We start from the raw sequence: 25,959 nt of genomic DNA on the forward strand, positions 1-25,959 counted from the left end.
GCATCTGAGACCAGGCATGTGTCAGTGGTATCCCTGCATGGAGCTCTAGAGAGGCCATTACATGCAGCTATGAAGTTGAAGACTGACTGCCTTGGAGACCCCAAGATGTTGGAGATACCAGAGTAATGAGCCACTAGTCAAGAAGAGCTGCTAACAGGGAGTGGAACCAGCCCAAAAGAAGGAAGTGTGCTGCAGTCAACAAAGCTGAAAAGAGTTGAAGATCTGAAGAGAGCTTTGACATCAGACATGGAGATGCAGGCTTGGGAGTTCACCCAGCTGGTTTTCAGTCTTGCTTTGGTCCAGTATTTCCTGACTATCCTCCCTTTCCTACCTTTTGGAATGGTAATGTATATACTGTTCCATTATATGTTGAAAGTACATGATCTGCTTGTTTATTTTGATTTTACAGGGGATTACAGTTAAGAGATTGCATGGATCCCAGAAGAGACTTTGAACTTAAGAATTTTAAATAAATAAATGAGCAGAATACCTCTAGACCATGGGAATTAATCCCAATTTTGTAACAGATGGAACAAGCTATGGCTTCTACATCAAGAAAAAGCCAATTCATTCAAAAGGCAATAACTCCAACACGCCTGTGTCTTGGCTTAGTCCTCCATCAGAACCCTTGGTTTTGATAGGTTGACCTTTATCAATGATGGTTGAATCCCTACTGCATAATCCTGTGACTCCCAGCAAGAATCGAAATGAAAACAAGACCCATCCTTTTGCTGCATACAAGAAACACACCACATCATCAAAGATAGATGTTACCTGAGAGCAAATTACTGGAAAAAGATTTTTCAACAAATGAGTCTAAGAAACAAGCTGCTGTAGCCATTCTAACATATGGCAAAATTTAGTTCAAATCAAAATTAATCAGGCAACATGAGGAAGGACACTTCATACTCACCAAAGGAAAAATCAATCAACATGATGTTTCAATTCTTAACATCAGGACACACATGGTAATAAAAGAAATATAACTAAAGCTAAAATCACACATTGATAGTAGGGGACTTCAATACCTCATTCTCACCAATAGTCAGGTTATCCAGACAAAAACTAAACAGAAATACTGAAGCTAAGAGACATAATAAACAAAATAGACCTAACAGATATCTACAGAATATTTCACAGAAACATGGAAGAATATACCTTCTTCTCAATAGCTCAGGAAAATTTCTCCAAAACTGACACATATTCAGCCACAAGAAAGTCTCAACATACACAAGAAACTTGAAATATCTATCTGTGTCCTATCAGATCACCATGGATTAAAGCTTTATTTCAACAACAACAGAGACAACAGAAAGCCTACAACCTCAAGGAAACTTCACAACTTCCTAAAGAATGACTACTGACTGGGTCAAGGCAGAAATAAAGAAAGAAATTAAAGAACTCCTAGAATCAAAGAAAATGAATACACAACATACACAAAGTTATGGGACACAATAAAAGTAATGCTAATAAGAAAGTTCACAGCACTAAGTGGCTACATAAAGAAATTGGAGACAATAATAAAAGAACTTCTGGAGATATCACCATCTCTGATTTCAAGCTCTACAACAGAGCTATAGTAGTAATAACCACAAGTATTGGCATAAAAAACAGACATGTTGATCACTGAAATATAATCCAATATCCAGAAATAAATCCACACACCTATGGACACCTGGTTTTTTTTATAAAGAAGCTAGAAATATACAATGGAAAATGAAAGCATCTTCAACAAACAGTGCTGGTCAAACTGGATATCTGCATGTAGAAGAATGAAAATAGATCTATATTCATCACCTTGCACAAAACACAAGTCCAAGTGGATCAAAGACCTCAACATAAAACCAGATACACTGAACCTGATTGAAGAGAAAGTGAGAGATAGCCTTGGCCACACTGGCAAAGGAGACAACTTCCTTAATAGAATATCAGTAGCACAGTCATTAAGACAAACAATTAATAAATGGGACCTCATGAAACTGAAGAGCTTATGTACGCAAAGGACACTATCAATATAACAAAATTACAGCCTAGTAAATGGGAAAACATTTCAAACAACTCCACATCTGATAGAGGGCTAATATACAAAATATGTAAAGAACTTGAGAAACTAAATACCAAGAAAACAAATAATTCAATTAAAAATGGGGTACAGCCCTAAACAGAGAATTCTCAACAGAGGAATCTCAAGTAGCTGAGCAACACTTAAAGAAATGTTCATCATCCTTAGCCATCAGTGAAATGCAAATCAAAATGACTCTGAGATTCCATCTCACACCTGTCAGAATGGCTAAGATCAATAACACAAGTGACAGCTCATGATGGCAAGGAGTGGAGCAAGGGGAACACTCTTCCATTGTTGGTCTGAGTGTATTACAGCCACTATGGAAATCAATATGGCAGTGATATCCTCAGAAAACTACCTCAAAACCCAGCTATATCACCATTCTACCACAAGGACACTTTTTCAACTATGTCCATAGCATCTTTATTCATAATAACCAGAAAGTGGAAGCAACCTAAATGTCCATCAACCAAAGAATGGATAAAGAAGATGTGGTACATTTCTTCAATGGAGTATTACTCACTGTTAAATGAATGACATCATGATAGTTGCAGTAAAATGCACAGAGTTAGAAAAAAATCATCCTGAGTGAGGTAACTCAGACCTAGAAAGACAAACGTGACATGTACTCGCTCATAAGTGGATATTAGTTGTTCAGTCAATTATAATCATGCTACAATCCATAGACCCAGGAAGGCTACCTAACAAGGAGGGCCCTAAGGGGGACTAGTGGATCTTCCTAGGAAGGAAAATAAAAAAGATTTTGCAAGTAGACTGGGATAGGTGGCAATGGGAACAGGAGTGATCCAGTGAGGGGGACTAATGGAGGGAGACAGTATGGGAATAGATGTCTGGAATTGGAGGGCATTTGGTTGGGTAACGTAGAAACCTAGTGCATTAGAAACTTGCAGGATTCTAAGAAGATGACTCTAGTGAAGACTTGTAGTAATGGGGGATTTGCAGCATGAACCAGCCACCCTCTGTAAACAGGCAAGACTTCCAGAGAAAGGACTAGAACAACAACCCAGCCACAAAATCTTTGACCTATAATCTATCCCAACTGCAAAATGTGGTGAGACACTGGAGAGATAGAACCCATGGGAGCTGCCAACCAATGACCAGTCTAATTTGAGACCTACATCACTAGAGGGAGCCTATGCTCATTACAGCCTGGATGACCAGGAACAGGAGGCTGGAGAGCCCAAAGATCTATGATAAAAAAAAAAAATCAATAAAATGATTACTAATAATGTTCTTATATACACATAGATCTGGGCCTAGTCCAATCATAATTGAAGAGGCTTCCACCAGCAGCTGATGGGAGCAAATACAAAGACCCACAGCCAAACATTAGGTAGAGAGCCCACACTGGAAGTCTCCATTGGGTCACTCCCCTTAGAGCTTGGCGAAGCCTGCAAAAATGAAAGAAATGTAGGAGCCAGAGGGATCAAGGACACCAGGAGAACATAGTCCACAGATTTCAACTAATTAGGTCTGGTAAAGGCTCACAGCATCTGAAGGAGCAATCATAGAGCATGCATGGGTCTACACTAGGTCATCTACATATACGTTATGGTTGTTTGCTTGGTGTTTTTGTGGGACTCCTAACAGCGGGAGTGGGGGTATCTCTGATTCTTTTGCCTGTTCTTGGAACTTGTTTCCTCCTGCTGCATTGTCTCAGGTAGCCTTGATGTGTGGGTTTTTGCCTAGTCTTATTGCATCTTGTTATGCCATGTTCAGTTGATATCCCTGGGAGACCTACATTTTTCTGAAGGGAAACAGAGGAGGAGTGGATCTGTGGGAGAGGGGAAGTTGGAGGGATCTGGGAGGAGTGGAGGAAGGAGATACTGTGGTCAGGATATATTAAAAAATTAAAACTAAAAACAAAAAAATCAATATGTTTATATTGCAGATCATACAGTCAGACATAAAAATAATTATTAGCTCTTTCAGGAGAATTGTTAACATGACCATGATTCTAAGAATGTTCAAGCCTCTGAACTGGATGCCAGTTTGACTAGCACCTCAGCAATAGTCAATAGTGTTTAATGGAGATGTATGATTATTCAGTGCATATTATTGTTGGAGGATATGAGTAGTGGAGGAAATACAAATACCATCATTAAAATGCTGACCACAGTAATCTATGCCAGAACAGGACAGAAACCCAAGAATATAACATACTGTTAATCTCATTTGATACGTTAAGAAATATACCCTTCCTATCCTCCAAGTATACACTTTATGAATTACAGAGCCCAAGCATTTCTCTTGATAATGCTACAAAGGTCACTGCACACATAACTGTGAAATTAGTTCCAAGGTTTAAGAATGGACAGTCTTGAACACTCAGCTTTCCACGTTAGTCTCTACAGGAGCGTTACTACTCTGCATCTTAGGTTAATAACATTCTTGCTTGTTTCACAACAGTCTATTCCTTAGGGAACAGCTCTCCTGGAAACTATCACACACCTTCAAATACAGAGGATTATATCACCTCTTATATTTTCTCTTCCAGCCTTAACTTCAAGGATGCTCATTGCTAAAAAGACGTTTTTATTATCAAACTACACTGTTACCTTTGTACAGATATTTCTCTCCCATTATCTTTAGCTTGAATTTCTGGTTATTCATGTTTTTTAACTTAGTATAATATTTTGTGCAAAATAGGCTTTTCAAAATGAGAAAATTATATTTGCTTATTGAATTTTCAGATCAACTTGAATTTTTCATAAAGTCTAATCTAAAATAAGCTGGTTACAAATTATGTCAGTTGTTTGCAAGTGGTAACTTTGGAAGAAGTTTAACACATCTGAGTAGGGACCATTAGTGACAAACTATCTTAACTCAGCACAGCATGACAAACACTCCACAAACTGCAGACCCATCTAAACCAAATACAGGGTTTAAAGTTTTCCTGTTTGCCTTTAGTGATTCCACGTTTTTCCTCCTTGGCTTTTCCTCCGTGTTTCTCTTCTCGGTCACTTTTAGTCACATTCACATTATCCTCTAGTCCTTCCTTTGGGAGTGTTTTAGGGAAAAAGAAAAAGGGAATGCTGGTCAGGACATTCACTCCAGCACACATCAAAAAGCCAATCCACCAAGCACCGACCCAGCGTGTATCAGTGGGAGTTATGGTCAGGTCATCTGTGGAGAAATACAGGCATTTTATTAGCTTGCACCATTCCTTCCTGTGTAAACTGCAGAAAATTATTAAGGATCCTAAGCCATCTAAACACAAAATTTGTATATTATTATAAACTTGTCACCCATTAGTTATTCTTCTTATTTGGACCTTGTACTTCTGATCCTCTGCCACTGCTTCCTAAATGCTAGGGTTACAGGGACCTGCCATCTGACTTGGCTAGTTCAAACCTTTAGAAAAAGTGTCTGCCCTTGATCAGTTGTAATTCAGTAAGAAGAAATGTTCTGGGGTGCTACATGGTGTAAAAGATTAAAACTTCATGTCAAAAAGACATGAAAAAGATTTGAGGCATATCTAATGAACTGACTTTAACGTGATGTGGTCATATCTCAAAACATCACAGAAGGAGAGGGAGGGGCTAGAGAGACAGTTCAGTGGCTAAGACTTATTGATGCTCTTGTGTAGGTCCTGAGTTCTATTCTCAGAACCCACATTGAAACTCACTACTGTCTGCAATTCTGATTACAAGAGATTTGAAATCCTCTTCTGACCTCAGCAGGTACACACACAAACAATGTGCTTGAGCACACACACACACACACACACACACACACACACACACACACACACACATATGTAGATAGATAGATAGATAATAAAATAAAATGTCACATGATATCCAATTATTTTTTCTTTTGTGTATTCATTAAGAAAATTAATTTTATCTAGCAGTATAGGTTATGTATATGAGTAGTAAATGAGTATTGCTATCTGTCTTGTGAAAACTTTACAAATTGGTGCTTATCACATAACAGAAAGATGTATTTTATTATCCACAATGAGTGTCTCATTGAGAAAACCCTATGTGAGTAAGTCTTTTGAGAGCAAGTTGTGGCTGAAATGTGCTGAGAGATCGGCAGACTTTTTATCAGAAGGTGACATTTTATCTTTGTCTCTGCTCCTCTGAGATCTTCAATCTGTAAGCAGGGATAATTGTCAACTGAGGGTCAAAAGAGGCAGTGGCATAGCATTCTGGAGCATTCTCCCACATTCTAGGGAATGGATTGTATAAATAAAATGTATTACCTGTATTCACAGACCCAGCATCTACATAAATGTTTGCAGAAAATGTTGCCAACGTAAGTCCAATTAAAGGGCCAATGACCGTTCCAATTTTTAAAATCCCTGGAAGAAAGCAAAGACAGGAAGTTACATAACCACACAAAGAATTTGCTTGCACACACACACACACACACACACACACACACACACACACACACAAGCCTTGAGATTGAATTGTTTTTAATTTTATTTTCATTTCTTTGCAGAGCTGGGTATCAAATCTAATAGTCTAGGCAGGTGCTCTAGAACTTAGCTACACTCCCAACTACCTCAGATATTTTTACATTCAACATATAAAGAAATTAAGCTTTGTATTATTTTACACATACATATATTTATTTCTTTAAATATTGAGAAACTACCATTGTTTCAATATGAATTACTGTGGATTACCACTAGAGTCTGAAGGAACCCTCAGATGCAGGGCATGGTGGTGAATCGTCAAGTCATCTGAAGTAGAACTATAGCTCATTACTCATTCTGTTTTGCATCCCAGTCTTAAGATTAATGGTTTTATTCTACCCATCCTTCCACTATAGTGAGCTGCCTCATGGCAGGCCTCCAAACCACACATTTTAGTGACATAGAATAGAACTTCCAAAGCTATGAGCCAAATGAATCCTTTCTCTTCATAAATCATTATCTCACATATTTATTAAAGTGATAGAAATCTGATTGTCACAGAAGCTTTATCATTTAAAGCCACATTCCAAATTCTCTTTTATGCTGAGTTAAAGGCAAAGACTGTACTATCACTGGCAGACCCATAAAGCCATGATGCAAGCAAGCTCCTTTTGATATTTCCATGGCCCTGTTTTCAAAGGGACTCTGATAGTTAGCTATAATTTTCACCTTGACACAATGTTGAATTACCTGGGGGTAGAGTCTTAATGAAGTATTGTCTACAATGGGTTTACCTGTGGCATGTCCATAGAAGACTATCTTAAGTTAATTGATATGAGAAGATGTAGTGGGTAGCTGTTCCAGCTTTGACCTGGAGTACTACCCCTAGTGAGGCTTCTGGTAACTGCCATGCCTACCTATGACCTGCCCCTGGGGTGGGGCTGAGAAAGGAGCCCTTAAGACCCAAGATCCAGATGTGCCAGCCCTCTTGATTCCTTGTGATCCTGGATGCTGGATGGCAGACCAAGTCAGAGTTCTCCAGAGATCTCCGCTGGACTGCACCTCACCTTTCCCAGATCCTGTAACCAACCCTTTTACTGGCTGTAAATTACCCCAAAATAAACCTCCTTTTCACTACATGGAGTTGCCTTGTTAATCCCCACATTAAGATGAAGCAGCCCGGCCGGGCAGTGGTGGCGTATGCCTTTAATCCTAGCACTCGGGAGGCAGAGCCAGGTGGATCTCTGTGAGTTCGAGGCCAGCCTGGACTACCAAGTGAGTTCCTGGAAAGGTGCAAAGCTACACAGAGAAACCCTGTCTCGAAAAACCGGAAAAAAAAAAAGATGAAGCAGCCCACTATGGGCGGCTCCATTCCCTAGTCAGGGAGTCATCAGCTGTGTAAGAGTGGGAAAAGAGCTGAGCACAACCATGTAAGCAAAGACATAAGCATGCATAATTCACTCCCTCTGCTCTTGTGGGTGTGGCCAGCTGCTTCAAGCTCCAGCTACTGTGACTTCTCTGTTGTGGTGAACTGTAAGCCAAATGAACCTTTCTTTCCAAAGTTGCAATTTTTCACAGCAACAGAAATGAAACTAGTGCAGTTTCACAATCAGTGCGAGCTGTGATGAATTTCCTGTGATGTGTCTTCATCAAAGCTCTTCTCTTGAAACTTCCTTCCAAAGAGAGAATGTGTCCTCATAACAGCACTTCTCTTGGATGCTATCCTGGTCTGCTTTCTTTTTTACATTTTTTTCATTTATTTTACATGCCTAAAACAATTTCCCCTCCCTCCATTCCTCCCGTTTCCTCCACCCAACTCCCATCTACCCTTTTCCCCATCCACTCTGGTCTTCTTTCTTATCTTATTATTGTTTTCATTTTTTTGCTCCCTTCCAACCTCACCTGACTTCTTTGAAATGACCACCAGCATCTCCCAAATTATCTGGGTTCAGAATCTCTGCTGAGCCATCCCTACTCACAGAAAAACCAGATACAAACAACTTCAACTTCTGCCTTCTCTTTACTTTAAATTTTGTTCTTTCCTCCTTCCCTGTGGTTTTATAGGTTAGTCCTCCTCTGTGTGCCTGACTTCTCAATACCAAACCCTTCTGTCTTCCTTGTTCTCTCTAACACTCCACACTGTTTGATGTCCTCTATCCAATGATTCCTACAAGATTTCCAACTCCACTGTTCATTCCTGCCCTCCACTGTCTGCCTTGACTCCTCCCTTCTCACTCTGCTCAGATCTTCCTGATTGTAAGATCCTCTCTTGGCACAACTGACCTCCATCATAAACCTCTTTTTCCAGTTTTGATCTTTATGCTCCTAATGTACTTGACATTGTTGGCCAGCTCCTCATCATCTGCTTCCTCCTAGCAGCTCTCAAACTATATGTTTACTGTTCACTTTCTTCCCATGGAAATATTGTTTGACTTTTCTTTCACTCTACTCACTGAGTAGAAGAATCCCCCACTGTGTGACCTATGGATTCAAGGTAAATATATGTCTTCCCAAGGCAACTTCATTTATTCTTGATTAAACTTATTGTCTAGCATAGATAATTCTCAGTTTTTACATTTGGCTTCTTAAGCCATAGAGGGATACATGAAAATGCATTCCTAATTTCTTATTTGTTTTTCAGTTAGTTGATTATTTATATATATAATATTTATGTAATTATATAGCTATTTATTTATGAAACTAAGCTATTTACATACTAAATGGAAGATTCTATCATTATGTATCTTACTCACTTTACTATAATAATTATATTTTTAACTTTTTATTGGTTCTTTGTGGATTTCATATTATGCATCCCTATTGCATTCATCTTCCCATCCCTTGGTATCTTCTGCCTTTGCAATCCCCCCCCCCAAAAAAAAATAAAGTAAAATGTAAAAGGGAAAATTCTTATTGTGGAATCTGTAGTGTGACACAGTGAGTCAAATAGTACACCCTTTAGTCTATACATCTTTACTTGAGAGTGTTCATTGTAATGAGCCATTGTTCTGGGAAGAGGTCTCTGGCTTCTGCTGTGTTATAGACACTGGGCCCTCACTGGCACTGCTCTTAGATATCCTGTTGTTGCCCTTCGATATCCTGCAGCTTTGAATCTGCAGGACTGGCCCCTTCTCATGCTCTAGCAGTTTCATAGATGGGGTAGACGTTGGGGTGGGACAACTCACATCCCTGGTTCTGGGCCTGAGTAGGAGGTGGGCAGATGAGCCCACAAGCTCTCCCAGATCTTTGACCACCAGAGCAAGCTCTCCAGCACTGCCTTAGCTAGCTCATCCAATGCAGCAGGAGGCAAGGGGCAGGGCCGGTTCTCCTGCTCTCACTCCCTCACCCTCAGAGAGCAGGCTCACCCTCACTCACACCTCCAGGGCCAGCTCTACTGTGTTGTCCAGGTGAGGTGCAGGGCCCACTCTCCTGAGTGCTGCAGCTGGTGAGGGGCAGGGCCGGCTCTCCTGCTCTCATTCCCCACAGGCCAGCTCTCTTGCCTGCTGCAATGGCAAGGGGCAGAGGGCAAGAAGTGGGCAAGGAGGGGGATGTGGGGGTGTGTGGTCATCTCTTCCTCACCCACACCGCTACATGACAGATGAATAGTATGGTGGGCCAGCTCTCCCTCTCTCATATTCTCGGGGCCAGCTCACCCACACCCACCATCAACAGAGTCAACTCTACTCTGCCGCCCTGGAGAGGCGCAGAGCCCACTCTCCCAAGAGCTGCAGCCAATGAGGGGTGGGTCCAAATCTGTGAGTTCTACCCTCACAGCCTTCATGGTAACAGGAGCCCTGGACAGCAACACAGACTGTGGCTGCAGCAGGGCCGTGGACCCAGACATGGCCCTTGGCAGCAGCCCAGGCCCAGACATTACCATGGCCCCAGGTGGCAAGCAGGTCACCCACCTCAGCAAGCTCCTCACTGCATTCACCTCTTCAGATCTGCCTCTCTCCATAGAACACGAACCATTTGCCCCGCCCCCTCTCCATCATATGTTTGCTCAGCATAATGACATGGCACTGAATGGGACTGTGGTATCTTCTACTTGCCTGGGGCAAGTGGCCCCAGGGGAGCATGGTGGGTCTCCTTCACATGCCCAGTCCTAACTGTGCCAGGCGAGCATGTGGTTTCTTCTCAATTATTACATTTCATATGTATATAATTTTTCCCTAGAGTTTTGATAAAGAAATTTATAGTTTAACAGTTTATTGTAGGAAAGTGCTTGTATTTTTTTTCTTAGTTGTCTGTGAAGAAATCTAAAGAGAATGACTAGATACATACCTGAAAAGATTATTGTCAAACTAGTAAGTTTCCAGAAAGTGGAAAAGTTATTTTTATAATTTAATTCATCTTGATTTATCTTAAGCTTATTCCTGTGATCTCTTATTCCCTTTGGTTTTTGTTTGGTTGATTTTTTAAGTAATATGTATACATATAATGAAAAATATACCTATATACAAGATTATGGATGATTTATAATCAACTACAGATGGATTGACTCAAGAACATAAGCAAATTATTCATAAAAATTTAGATCATTTAGAAGAAAACATAAGAAGGTGAACACTAAATTGACTCTTGCCTGCAAGATGCATAGTTGTTTTTTATAATTTCAAGGAATACAACTAAAAGAATGACTTGGCTATTTGTTAAAGAACCCTGTTTAGGCTGAGGGATTATAAGGAAGGAAACTGTCATTAACTCCACAAAGGAGCAGGGTGCAGAGCCCCGATTAGTAAAAAAGCGCAGATGGAAAATAAGAAATCAGTTGGTGAATATGGTTGAGAAGACATGATTATTCAAACAATATTTTGAATACTGTTTTAAACTGCAAAAATGTTTACAAAAATGCAAAAAGAAAAAAACCCACAGAGCCAGGCAGACAGCTCAGCAGGTGAAAGCACTTGTCCACCAAACCTGGCCTAAGGATGGCAAGCCAATTCCCAAAAGCTGTCTTCTGATCACCACACTGGCATGAAAGTGCACACACAGGCAGACACACACACACACACACACACACACACACACACACACACACACGAGGCGGGGGCGGGGGACACAGAGGGAGAGACAGAGAGAGAGAGAGACAGAAAGAGGGGGAACAAAAAATGTAAAACTATATTTTAAAATACTACAAACACAAAATGGCCAATAATGAAGTTGTAATAACTTATGGATGAAAGAATAAGAACATAAAAGCAGAAAAATAGAAAAGAACAATTGAGTCTAAGAAACATGTTCCAGGAAATATTGCTGGATCTCTAACGGTTTAGGGATAGTGTGGCAGCATCAGATGACTGCAGGGTCCATAGGTCAAAGGGATCTCTAACAGTGAGAAGCTGCATGATGAAGCAGCTTGTCTGGATCTGCCATTTAATTCCCCCATTGAACAATCTTATGACCAATGGTTCCATAGCACTCAGCTCATGGTTCTGGAAACCACAATGTGTCCAAATCAATAATTGATTTCTACCCTATGCTATGCTAATAATGATCTGGTTTTCAAACTTACCAATGTATAAAGGGGAGTTTTCAGATTTGGCAAAATCTTCTATGTAGGAAATACCCAAGGGCATGACGGGAGTTTCACCAGCTCCACAGATAACATTTCCTACCATTATATATATCCACATTGAGGATTTAATTTCTTTCATGCACTCTGCATTGAAACAGAAAACTGGATAAGTATTTTGACAGTTAGTTCAAATTTTTCTGTAATAATTCTAAAGGGCACAAGCTCATGATAATCATTCAGTAACTTATGTTACTGTGCTGTGTAGGAGGCTTTCTTTTGGGAGGCCACCAACCAGTTCCCAAATCATGGCACAGAGACTTATTAGTTATGAATCCTTGGCCTAGCTTAGGATCATTTCTGCCTAGCTCTCTTTAACTTAAATTAACCTGTTTCTCTTTCTCTACCTTTTACCTCAGGGCTTTTTTATTTTTCTTTCTTTCTGTATGTCTTATATCCCTGCTTCCTCCAGTGTCTGGCTGGTGGTGGCTGCCTGACTTCTGGTCCCCGGGTATGTCCCTCTCTTTCTTCCTTGTTCTTTTCTCCTTCTTTTCTTCAATCCTCGATTTCTCCTCCTACTTATTCTCTCTGCCCACCAGCCCTGCCGATCCCTCTACTGCCTAGCTATTGGCCGTTCAGCTATTTAAGTGACCAGTCAGGTGCTTTAAGCAGGCAAGGTGAAATAAATGCAAATCAACTTTACATAATTAAACAAATCAGTAGAAACAAATGTGACACATCTTTACATCATTAACAAAGGCAGCAGAAGCAAATGTAACACACCTTCACATGGCTAAAGTAATACTCTGCAGCACAAACAAATGTAACACATCTTTTCCTAGTTAAAATAATAGTCCATAACAATGCTGTCTGTGAATTAGTGAGTCACCGCTACTGTGCATTAGAAAGAATACTTTGAAATGGAGTGTAAGTGCTATGCTGGAGCCAATTCCCACTTGGGTGGGAGAGATGACTCTACAGATAGACACCACTTCCAAAGTCAGTGTTCAGTTCACAACATTGGTTGTGAGAATCTACATCATATAAATAGGCAAACAATGCAACCAAGGACTTACCATCACCTCCAGGGACTTGGTTTTCCAGCAACCAGTGGACCCAGTAAGTTAATATGGGCACCGCCTGTATCTCCATAACTTTGAGGAAGGAAAACTAGCACATGTGGGTGTCTCTAACAATTCATTCTGTACTTACACAACACAGACAGAAGTTGGAATTCTCTATAGCCTTAATTATTCTGTAAAAACTAAAGAGTTTAACTGAATACCAACTGTGTTTTTCAATAGATTCTGTCATTTACAATCAATTAAATATCAAGACAGTTGGAGTAGTAGATTATCAATGGAATAACACAAACTAGGCCAAAGAGAATTGAAAGGCAAAAGGAAAAATCTTTGAAGGTTTGCATGTGCCTCCCAAATTTGTTCTAAGCTAAATAAACTTCCACTCCCTAGGGAAACTAGACATTGTGTTTTAAAGGATGTGAAGGACAATGGACCCGAACTGTAGACTGGACAGGGACTGCCCATAAATTTCCTAAGCATGACTATGTCATCCAGTCTAACTCTTACTCACTCCTTGTTCAGTAAAATCAGTTTCCATCTCTACGTACTTGGATTCTTATCTTTGATGAACATGATGACTTCTGTCTACAGATCACAGGGAGACTATAAACGCTCCTTTAAGGCAGAAATGAAAATATCAGACACTGCAAGAATCAAGTGCTTTGCTGGGGCTCTGCACATGGGAAGATTTTAACTTATCCACCATAACGCAAGGAGCACAAGGGGAGGTTTTCCAAAGGTCAGTGCAGGAGGTGAGAACAGGCTACCATTGAAGCCACTGTTTGTGGTTGCTTTGCTTAGAGGGTTTCTGTGGCTCAGAGATTCAGAGATGGCTGCTCTTTGATTCTCAAGTTATTTTGATCTCCACAGATTCCCTGAGAACAGTGACAGTCTAAGCCTTGGAGACTGGTGCAATTTCTGTGGCATGGATCCATGATAAAATGGAGATGTTCTGGCCTGAGGTGAATCTGCTGAGACAGCTCCAGACTAAGTGTCCATGGGACATGTTGGGTCCTTTAGCATCTGTGAGTTTTGTTGGAACATAGCCAAAAGAATGATGCATGGTGAACAATACCCTGGGGAACTGTGAGAGAGGCTCCAGGTCCAAAGGCAGAGGGCCCTTTACCTCAAGTGCATTTCATTCCCTGGATTGTTCACAGACATTATTTTGTGCTGCCTGTGACAAACAATTACATTCAATTTATAAGTTATGTTGACTCTTGTTGGAAGAGAGAACATAGCTATGGAAGCCAACCTGGTCAGTGTGCCTTGAATCTGGATATGCCCTCTGCCTCGCTTTCACGCTTTCCCAGATATAATCTATACTATTGCCAGGCAATTGTGTTTAAACTGGCCTGTCCTGAGAAAGTTTTGGAAAGGGGAGCTCTGTTAACATCTAGTATGTGCTTACTGATGTTTATTTACATGTGTTTCTGATCCCAAATGACGCTCTTGAGACCATTGCTTTCATTGTTTCATTCATGTATAGAGTCCACTGAAACTGAAGCCAGGTTGTCTCAGCATCAGACTGTGTTAGCCCCATTCTTCTGGGTTCTCAAATCCTGATCCCAGGTACAGCAGATCTACACAGGTCCACTGAAAAGTCAACAATTTTAATACTTCTTAAAAATGTATATGTAAATTTGTGTACCTTCATGTGCATATGTGCAACTTATGTGTGCAGGTGCCCAGGAGGGCCAGAAGAGGGCACCTAATTCCCAAGAACTGGAATGGCAGGGGTTGTGAGCAACCTGATGTCAGTGCTAGAAACCAATCAGGCCCTCTGTAAGAATGATGTGCACCTATGAATGGAAATACCCCCCAGAGGCTCCGGTATTAAATACTTAGTCCCCATTGGTGGTGCTATTTGAGGAGGGGAAGCAAAAATGTCATTGGAGATGAGCTTCAAGAGCTTAAAGCCTCATTCTATTTCCATTTTGCTCTCTCTGAAAATGAGGTGTGAGCTCCTCATTTCCTGATTCTGCTGCCTTTTTCTCTGCCTTGATGAATTCTCATCCCTCTAGAAAAGTGAGTCATCTGGTAGACTCACTGAAATATCATATGTTTATATTACAATTTATACCAGTAGCAAAGTTACAGTTATGAAATAGCAACAAAAATAATTTTATAGCTGGGGGTCACAACAACATAAGGAACTGTATTATATGATCACAGCATTAGGAAGGTTGAAAACCATTGCCCTATAGCTATAGGCACAAATGAGCTCTCCTGTGTTTTTATTCCCTTGGTCATGGTGTTCTATCAAAGTCAAAGAAAAGTAACTAATACATACAGTAAGTACTTTTACACATCTGCCTGTGTCTGTGAGTCATATTCAGAGACGGGTCACCATGGCTCTCATATAATCATCAATGAACTAATCTGTTGATGGAGTCATGAGACACGCAGTATTGATAAGTACTAAACAGTAGGAGGAGGGTCTAATTGGAGGAAGTTGCTCATGGGGGTAACATGTCCACAGAAGCTATATCTCACCACTTCCTATACCTTGTTTTTCATTCTTCCTGACCAAAAAGAAGTGAAGAACAGAATCAGCCAACACTCATGTCACCATGATACTCTCCATAAACATGGAGCCAAATTGCCATGGGCTGAACCCTCCAAAACAGTGAATGAAAACAAACCTTTCTGAACTTGAGTTGTTCTTTGGGATTTTGATCACAGTGATGTAAAAGTTAATAATATAGCAGATGAAGGGCAGGAGCCAGGAGCACAGTGCCTGGGCCCCTAGGAACTGAGGGAACACAACTGTTTGGTTAAACTGCAAAGTAATGTCTCTGTTAAAGAAGGAAAAGAAGACTGAAAGGCAAATTCCTGGGTAATCAAGGAATTCTGAATTGTGACATAGGTACCTACTTTCCCATGGTGCATCAGGTGCACAGCAAAGATCCAGAGAAGCCTCTTTCTGGTTATATTTCCTATTAGACAATCTTTGTCATAGTCAGATTTTGTCAACTTGACACAAATCTAGATAGACCTGAGAAGATGGTATCTCAACTGAAGACCTGCCTTCATCAGATTGGGCTGTGGGAATGAATGTTTATGAGATGTTTTCTTCTTGGATAACTGATGAAGGACAGCATAAATCACTGTGGGCAGTGCAAGGGCTGTGCAGATTGGCCTATGCTGCACAAAAGAGGTTACTAAGCAGTCCAGTATGCAAGACTCATTGGTGAACTCCGCTTTGGTCTCTACCCCCAGGTTCCTGCCATGGCTTCCCATATGATGGACTACAATTTGTAAGCTAGATAAACTCTCTTACCTGAGTTGGTTTTAGTTCATGTTTTATTGCAGCAACAGGAAACCAAACTAGGCCAATCACATAGATCTCATCATGTGTCTAAATCCATCCTTCTAAGTCATCTTCCCTTGTGGACTAATTCTGCAATGGTGGTGGAGTGGATATCTTTGGCTTATTTTTAAAACACCCACTTTAGGAAATAAAGGAGTCTTAATAAGAATAGTCAATCTTATGAGGCAGAGTGTTCTATGTTATTAAACAACTCTATTTCCTGAAGAGGGAAATAAAGTTTGTCCATTTGTCTTACATGCCTACTAAACCCAGTGTCACATTCAAAGCCCTTCATAAAAGGGTATTCTGTGGCCCAGTCTCTGAGCAGAAAGCAATAAGAAACATTAGTCAACCTTTTGGGTCTGCCGTTGACATTAAGGTCTGGGTTCTGTTTCCCGAACACAAGAAGCTGTTTGAGGACAAGTTGCTTGCAGGTGAAATTGTTTTTTTAATTCGTATCTGTGTGGACACAGGAAACATTGCTGTGAGGAACTGAGTGCAATGAGAGCATCTGCAGATTACTGACTCCTGTTCCCTGAACACACAGCATCTAGAGCCTGTACAGACACATTTCCACAGCAGTCATTGTCATCATCATAAAAACATTAAACACACACACAAATAAACCAATAAACCAATAAACAAACAAACAAATCAATCAATCAATAAATAAATAAATAAATAAATAAATAAATAGAAAAAGAAATCTAAATCATTACAATAGGCAAGACAGGTATCTGTAGGAATAAATCCATAACTGCATGAATTGGGTATGGTGTCCCATGCCTGACACTTTAACACTTGAGAAGTAGATATAGGAGAATGAAAAACTCAAGGCCACCCTCAGCTATACAGCAAATTTGAGGACACATGGCCTTCGTTGAAGCCTGTCTCAGAAAGAGAGAGAGAGAGAGAGAGAGAGAGAGAGAGAGAGAGAGAGAGAGAGAGAGAGAGAGAGAGAGAGAGAGGGGCAGAGAGAAAGAAAGACAGAGAGACAGAGAGAGAGCACGAACTTGAATGAATAAAGGTAAGAAATCAATATCATCAAAAGAACTTGATAATCACCCAAAATGTACCTCTTCTTTACAGATAGCTCTCAATTCTCTACATGTAGGGTGACATCGCTTTCAGATTCTCTAATGTCAACTCTGTGGTTTCTAAATGACTGTTTCCTAGAAATAATTGGGCTGAGATAAAGAACAAAAGAAAGAAAAAGAAAAAGGCTCCCTGAAAAAGAATTAAGGAGACAAAAGCTTTAGAAAGACACAAAACAACATAACAAATCAAGACAGCTACTCTGCATTCTCTGATCTGTGGTCCTACCCTTCTTTTCTGAGAATTCAAACAATCAATCTCCTGTGTGTTCATTAACTCCAACAGAAAAAAAAGTTCACATATCATAACAAGAGATGACAAAATCCATCATCTGACAACACAGTGTCATGGGACCAGAAATGCTAACAGCAAAATACCAAAGTATCACCAATTAGAAGGCAACAGCAGGAGGACTGCCCAAAGTTTAAGGCCAGCCTGAGCCTCATAGTATATTCCATGCAAACCTGGGCTATATAGCAAGTCCCTGTCTCAGAAAGGCAAAGCAAAGGGGATCTGGAGAGATGGTTCAGTGGTTAAGAGCACTTCTTGCTCTTGAGAATCCGGCTTCATTCTTCCAGCACCTGCATGGTACCTGACAACCATCTCTAACTCAAGTTACAGAGGATCAGACACCCTTCTGATCTCTGTGGGCCCGGGAAGCACACATGGTTCACATGTATACATGTAGAGAAAACACTGACACACATCAAATTGGTGAAAGATCTTAAAAACAAAAGGAAAGATAGAAGAAGGAAATGATGAAGAAGAGTAGAGGGGAGGCAAGAGGAAGCGGAAGAGGAGGGAAGAAGTCAGACAAATTCATAAGGAAAAGAATGACGGGCAATTACAAGGAAACGGCACTGAGCTGGCCTAGAGGTTTGCAGTTCAGAGGCAGGTGGAGAAGAGCAGACACCAGCGAAAGACATGCCCGGGACAATGGGGCAGCCCTGACATGTTCTGAGGGATGTTCACCCTGCCAGCCTGTGAGGGCTAGGAAGACAGTGAGAGACTCAGAGAGTCAATCTAATGGGGACATGAGCTAAGCATTCAATCTAGATAAAGAATTGAGCTCCATAACAAAGAATAGCATGACTCTGTGGTAGGAAATATTATTTTGTATATCATTGAATATTAAGGTGTTAAAAACTAATAAGACACACAGACAAACAGAAGAAAGAACTGAAAACAAACCCAAGAAAGCAAGAAAGGGGGTAAGAGTTAAGAAACATAATTTCACTTTTATACTTTCCTGTGTTATGATACATTGGTAAACATAAAAACAAAATCAGCCTTGACATTGGTCTATCCCTTGCTGAACCATGATTATGTCACACTGTAGACCCCTTGTAACTGGAGTGTCTAATAATCCTGATGAATGGCTCAGCACAAACTTTGGCAGATTCAGAGAATCTGTTCAGGTGTCTCAACTTCATGAAAGCAATGTCTCAAATTCCCACTTCACAATGGACAGGTTGAGACCCGAAATGGACCCAGGCTGCAAGAGTCACAGATCATACCAGCAGAATGGATAATATATCTTCTAATTTCCATATTAGCATTCTGAACTTTGGGGAAGCAGTGCTCCTCCCAGAGCGAAAATTCTGAGCCTCATTTTCTGTAAGTGAAAGTTGAACCAAAAATATCATGAAGGACTGAAGTACTTACTGGCCCATCAGGAAATGAGGTAGCGACATTAAGAAACACCCTAGGCCCATAACCACACATCCGACACCAATCATGAGAGGCCTGTGCAGCTTCATTCCAAAATAACTCATGAATATAATCAACAAAAGGTTTCCTAGGAGAGGGGAATAGGAATGCTTGTTTTAGTAAAGTAATAGCAGATCTTAGTCAACAGCCTTTCCATCATTTGGACTCAAGGGTTCATTGTTTAAACAACCACCTTAAGGATACAGGGATGGGTGCTTGGGAGCTTTTGGACAATACACACACAACACACACACACACACACACACACACACACACACACACACACACACATCAATTGTGACCCTGAGGGAAGGTTCTGCTCCATTCTGGAAAATATTAAGGACTCTTTCAGGATTGTGCAAGTCCTCCACAAACCACATATTTTTAGTTTGATGAAGATATTTACTCTGCTCATACCGTGCATAAAGGAAAGATCAGAAAACTCAAACACACTTCTTTGATGACTTAGCAATCTCTAAGTGATCTCAAATACTTGAAAGATATATAAAGACTTTGTTTTTCTTCCAGTTCTGTATCTCTTTAGCCTGCTATCTAAGTAGAAGAGATGCTGCTTTATTTTGTATGATGCATGCCCCACCTCCACATCCTTATTGCACCTATGACAGCCTGTCTCCCTTTCTAAAAGCCCTGTCAGTGAGGTCATAATGCAGAAGGCAATGTCCCAGGACACTCACTGTTTGAAGTCTCTGGCGTCATTCTAGTCTATGACTATACCATCCTGAAAACACTGGATCTCGTCTGAAATCACTATTGTTTGAGAGGAAAAGCATCCCTTCCTCACATTAGGCTTAGATTGACTTTTACATTGACTTGCTGTGTCCTTCAAGTAATTGATGGGAAGGTGTGGGGAGAGAGGTAAAGTGTTGCCCAGGCTAGAGGAGATTGCATGCAAAACTATCTGACGAAATGCCCACCAAGTGCTGCATTCACCTACCAATGTGAATTACTTCCTCTCACAACTATTTCTATTAAGATTTCCCCAAGTCACCTATCACATCCAATGCTGGTGGAAGGAGTTAATATTTTCTAATTTAAACAGAACTTTTTAACCTTTAGTCTAAAAATCAAAGTTCACAGAAATTAGCTCTCCAAGAAACTCAAGTTTTCTGGGAACTGGGAGAAAATTATTTTCCATAATCATTAACTGGCATAAACATTTCTGTTCATGGTAAAGTAGGAAGCAGTAGTGACATGAGCAGCCATGATTCCATCACCAATAGAAGAATAAATAGTGGCTTCTGACATCACAGTTGTAAATACTGCAAAATGTCATGGAGCCAATAATCACTTGAAATTGAGATCCAGATAAGATTCGCCTTACTCTTTAAAAAGCACAAATATTCCTGGTTTATGGGCTGTTTAAATGTCCTCATAATTCTGCTTCAGTGTAACTGGCTTCCTCTTCAAGTATATAGTTTCATTTTATGCAATTAAAATATTATCCTGAAATCAGATGGCGTTAGGTTTTCAATATGAGTCCTCAGCATAGAAAGGTCAGTACCCTCTTCTAACCCTATACTAGCTCTTTTCCACCAGAGGGATAAAAGATACACTTTAGAGCAAGTCACAGACTACCTATTTCTCATCCCTGCAACATCTCTCCAGGATCACGCTCTAACACATTTCACCTTCCCATAATACAGTGCTGACTACATCCCCACACAAACCATTTGATGGTTCATCCTCCATAAAAATCTCCCCTCACATTTACCTGTCCACTTCTCCACCTGGAAAAACTTTACTTCTTCAGGAGACTGACCTCCCTAGCACAATGTGTTCTGTAAGACCTTGGATAACCAATGGGCTGCACTTGCTGCATCTAACGCACTAGAACATGACTGAATCTGTGAAAGGTCTATGGAAGGCGTTCATCCTGACTGCACTGTGAAGGCCAAGGACACAGGGGGCAGAGCAAGCACTAAGGAGCTTGATCCTGGAGACAGGAAGGAGCATCCTCAGTGTGGGTTCATTACTTCACAGTCCTGGTTCTCTATTCTGTTTTGATTAAATACATTAAAGACAATTTCACCTTGAAGGAAGTAAATAAGAAGAATAAGAGGCTTCCAGGTCACTTTGTCTAAAAAGGGCATCTTTCCCTCCTTCACCCTTTGTACTCTCATATCCCAGTTCATTACACAAATTCAGGGGCTAAAGTTCATTCACTCTTCTTAGCAATCATGTCTGACACAACTCAAACACAGGAAAGCACCCTCATCTTACAAGTGACTAGGAGTGGAGAGCTGCCAACCTCACAGACACAGTGGGGGAAGAGAAGCACTTGCTCTCTTCTTCGGTTCCTCCAGGCTCCCACAGCAACCTTGTAAAATGCCAAAGAAAAGCCCTGAGCTTCTCTTTGTTTTACCAAATTATAGAATTAGATATTAATACACTAAATCTTCAGCCTCCTGTCAAAAAAAATGTGAGGGTATGTGGCAATAATTAGGTGCTATCCTGGAGATATTTAAATAGTGGTTTCTTCACACCCAAACCAGACTATTCAATCACATCAGGAAGCATGTACCTCAGTCAGATTAGTCTAATGCAGGAAATAAGGAGAGAATGTCAATATTTAACAATAAATAAATGTGAAAATCACTCACCAATCTCAAAGCTCCCATTGATCAATCCAACTATAGATGTAGGGATATCGAATTGTCTCTCTATTTGTGTGAGCATGGAATACATATAAGTTCCTGATAGTGATTTGGCTACATATGCTACTGCTAATGCCAACAAAAACATCTACGAAGAAAAACATTTAAGAAAAGGTGAGAACTTCATTTTCTGATTATATATCCTCGATCTACTGATAAAACAACCTCTACCATGAGGTGGAGGATTGTATACAACATAAACAGTACCTGAACACCTAAGAAACTTTAAAGTGTAATCTCTACTCCGTCTTGGTGTCCTAACTCTGGAAATGCAGAGTTAGAATAGCTGGTTAGCAGTGGTGAGTTCTGTAGTTGGGTATGGTTTTGATCATGTATCAGTGTCCCTTATTCATATAGAAAGACATGTACAATGTAAGACACAGCTATTGATGGCTCTTCAGCAATATACTGTTATCCTCAGGACAAGTGTTGTCTACTTTTAGGAAGGGAAGGAACAGAACACAGAATTATACCACGGCGTCATTTCTGCAGCAAGCCTACTCTGTTCTATCTGTAGGAATGACAGGTCTCTGGATGTCCTTGACCAGTTCAGCACTTGATGGTTTTTTGTTTGTTTGTTTGTTTTTGTTTTTTGGGGTTTTTTGGTCCTCTTTGTCTTGAGAACAAGCTACATTCTCACTGATGGAGGCAGTGTGACCTGTTTTATTTTTCTTCCTGGGGCAATATGCCCTATAACCCTCTATCTCAGTAGTCCAAGTGGTGTTCATGGCATGAAAACACAGGACAGAACATTTTGGGGGTCTCTTGGATGCAGGGTGAAGTGTGGCTGTGTCCTGATAAGACTCCCCACTACCTGCCTGTTACTAATGAACCCTCTTTGAATGATGTAGTAAATGAGCTTCCTATTTTCCTCAACTTCTCTTCCAGCAGCTAGTTGATAGCAAATGTCATCATCCCAGCCTCTGGAACTTCTGTAATATAGCATCTGAAATAATAGGCAAATTATACTGTGTTAGATGAGTATTTACTGCTTGTAAATTTATTGTCACCAGTACCAATTAATTTGGATAAATGAGAACAGAAATAAATGAAAAAAAAAAAGAATTGGGAAATGTGAACGCCAAGTTCAGTATAACTCAAAATGACTCTATGATTATAAGAAAGTAATTCCAGCTCTAGAAGTTTGTATTCTAACTCCAAATGCCATTTGCAGAGAAGTTCTCTCTTCCCACTACAAATCCTTCAGAGGGTGTAATTGATACTTGATAATTTTCACATGAGTTTTATAATTCAGGTCCTATATTTAAAAGCAAGATCTATCAAATTAAAAAAACCAAGCTTAAGGAGATCTTTTATTTGATTTGTGTTTTTGAAGAAGAAAGCTAAGCAGGTAGTAAGCACACTGCTCTTTGTCTAAAGCGTTAGGTTCTGGGCAGAAAGTGAACGAAACTAGTGTCAATGCTGATTCAGGTCCACTGCTACACAACATCTGTATTTATAAAGCCAGCCTGCTGACTGCTCACCTCAGCACTCTAGAGTCTGAAGCAATTTCCTTTGGAACTTAAATTCCTTTGGTTAACACAAGTTCACACTTGGTGATGCAAAGATGCCTTTGGAAATATGAGAAGGACAGTTGTCTCTAAACTACTGAAAACCACCAAAACAGTGAACAGAGTGGACTTTCCTTTCTTTCTTTCTTTCTTTCTTTCTTTCTTTCTTTCTTTCTTTCTTTCTTTCTTTTTTCCTTTCTTTTTCTTTTTCTTTTTCTTTACAAAACAGTGATTTTAGTATTGCCAAAGCTTGAAAAAAATATTTGTCTGACTGGGTCATGAAGTCTTCTTTGCATATCATTCAACGGAGCACTTCTGTTGGGGAACTGTTTCCTAGCTGTGGCCCCTGACCTTCTGTCAGGAACCCCAGAGGGCTGAGCACTGGGGTTCTGACTTCTGACCTCAGACTAAATTCCACAGCCTATACATTTTAAATGTAATACATACCTAAAACATTTTAAATCTCGTCCACATTTAAAATCCTCTAAAGCATTCTTATTAAGTGTCTTAGCTGAATTATCTTGTTAGACATTCCTAATTATAAAATCAATTTCTTTAAGGCAAAAAATTAACAACAACTTGGGTAAAATGGCTTTTGTGTTGGAAAACTTCATGTAATCTGAGCAATGTTACAAGGACTATCAAAGCTTACTTAAAAGACTCTCATGCACATATACAGGCATACAAGCTAACAATCCATACCTTGATCTTGGAAAAACATCTTAGCCCATGAGTTGCAACCCTTTTCTCAGGTTCTGCCATGTTTTTCTTCTGATTCTTTCCAGATGTCTATGCTTTAAATGTCTTACTGCTGTCTTTGCAAGAAAACAGACAGTTGTTAATTAAATTATTTACTGAACTGTAACAAGTCATTCTTTTTTTTTTTCATTTGAGGTTGAATTGTTTTTCTTTCCTTTTTTTTTTCTGGCATACATTATATCCTGACTTGCAGTTTCCCCTCCTTACATTCCTCTCAGTTCCTCTCCCCCCTCCCTCCCCCATCCATGCCTTTTCCATTTCCCTTAAAAAAAAAAAAAAAAAAAAAAAGAGCTGCCATTCCAGGGATATCAACTAAACATGGCATAATAAGTTACAAGAAAGTAAACACAATCCCTTATATCAAAGCTGGACCATGCAACCCAGTAGGAGGACAGTTGTTAGATTATTAAACCAGACCAAAAAAAAAAAAAAACCCTCTCTTAAGGCTGGGGTGTCCTACTCAGGGTTTCTATTACTGTGAAAATACCAGGACCAAAAATAAATTAGAGGGGAAAGGGTTTACTTTTGCTCACAGTTCTATATCACAGTTCATCACCCGGGAAAGTCAGGGCTGAACTCACAGCAGCAACCTGGATGCAGGGCAGATGCAGAGGCCATGGAGGAATGCTGCCTCCTGCTTTGCTCCCCAGGGCTTGCTCATCTTGCTTTTTTTTTTACAACCAGACCCGTCTGCCAGGACGGCCCCAGCCACAGTGAGCTGGACCCTCTCACCTCACATCAATCAAGAAAATGCACCACAGCCTAGACCATCAGTCAATTATCTGGGAAATTTTCTTAGTTGAGGTTCCCTTTTCCCAAATGGCCCTAGCCTGTGTCACATTGACATAAAACTTTCCAGCGCAGCTGTGTAGGTGGTTCACTGGGTAACATGTTTGATTCCTAAGCTCAATTTGAATTCTTTTTTGTTTTGTTTTGTTTTTCGAGACAGGGTTTCCCTGTGTAGCTTTGCGCCTTTTCCTGGAACTCACTTGGTAACCCAGGCTGGCCTCGAACTCACAGAGATCCGCCTGGCTCTGCCTCCCGAGTGCTGGGATTAAAGGCATGTGCCACCACCGCCTGGCTCAATTTGAATTTTTAATGACCAAGTAAAGAGCTGAGCTTCTCTGCATCTGCCTGTAATGCCAATACTGGAAGAACCCAGACATCAGGATCACTGCAGTATGGCAACCTGGCACTCTAACCAAATGAACAAAAGACAAATTCAGTGAAGAAACTCCATCATAAAGCCTAAGGTGTAGCATTCTAGAGGAAGACACTCAGCATTGACTTGTGGCCTCCATAATATACACACCTGTATATGTGCACTTGCACCTGCACACATACTTATGTATATACACAAACCTATACACACTGTATACACATACACAAACACACACACACACACACACAGAGAGAGAGAGAGAGAGAGAGAGAGAGAGAGAGAGAGAGAGAGAGAGAGAGAGAGAGATGTTGTGTGATATTTTGTTTGTCTATTGATAAATAAAGCTTTCTTGGTGTCAGAGAGCAGAGCTAGCCAGTAGTTAACCACAGAGGTTTGGAGGACTATAGAGAAAGGGACAGGAAGTGGTAAGGCAGGGCTGAGACAGAATCTTGGCCCTTTTGAATGGAGAAATAGAAGAGGTAGGAAGTCACTGGTGGCTGCTCCCTGCTCTTCTGATCTTTCAGGTTTTTACCCCAATATCTGACTCCTGATTTTTATTAGTAAGATTAATTATATTTACCCTTCATTGGGCATTCAACTTTTGGGGCATGAATTCATGAAATAGCCACTTGCCAGTGGCTGAGCCACTGGCACCCACTGGAGCTGCATGTGGAAACTGCAG

The 25,959-nt window shown here is 40.4% G+C and overlaps 1 protein-coding gene across 1 annotated transcript in view; it reads right to left on the minus strand.

Moving 5' to 3' along the window:
* LOC131907492 (solute carrier organic anion transporter family member 1A4-like) overlaps positions 1–21,933 on the minus strand; it is a 36,809-nt gene extending 14,876 nt beyond the window's left edge. The window contains exons 1-4 of the mRNA XM_059258747.1: positions 21,792–21,933; positions 11,971–12,117; positions 6,297–6,395; positions 4,991–5,212 (exon numbers count right to left, since the gene is read on the minus strand). Of these exons, the coding sequence (XP_059114730.1) occupies positions 4,991–5,212; positions 6,297–6,395; positions 11,971–12,117; positions 21,792–21,933 (610 nt within the window). The remainder of the gene's footprint in view (positions 1–4,990; positions 5,213–6,296; positions 6,396–11,970; positions 12,118–21,791) is intronic.
* Positions 21,934–25,959: the final 4,026 nt, after the last annotated feature.

Source organism: Peromyscus eremicus, chromosome 3 (assembly GCF_949786415.1).
Source record: "Peromyscus eremicus chromosome 3, PerEre_H2_v1, whole genome shotgun sequence".
NCBI classification, from domain to species: Eukaryota; Metazoa; Chordata; class Mammalia; order Rodentia; family Cricetidae; genus Peromyscus; species Peromyscus eremicus.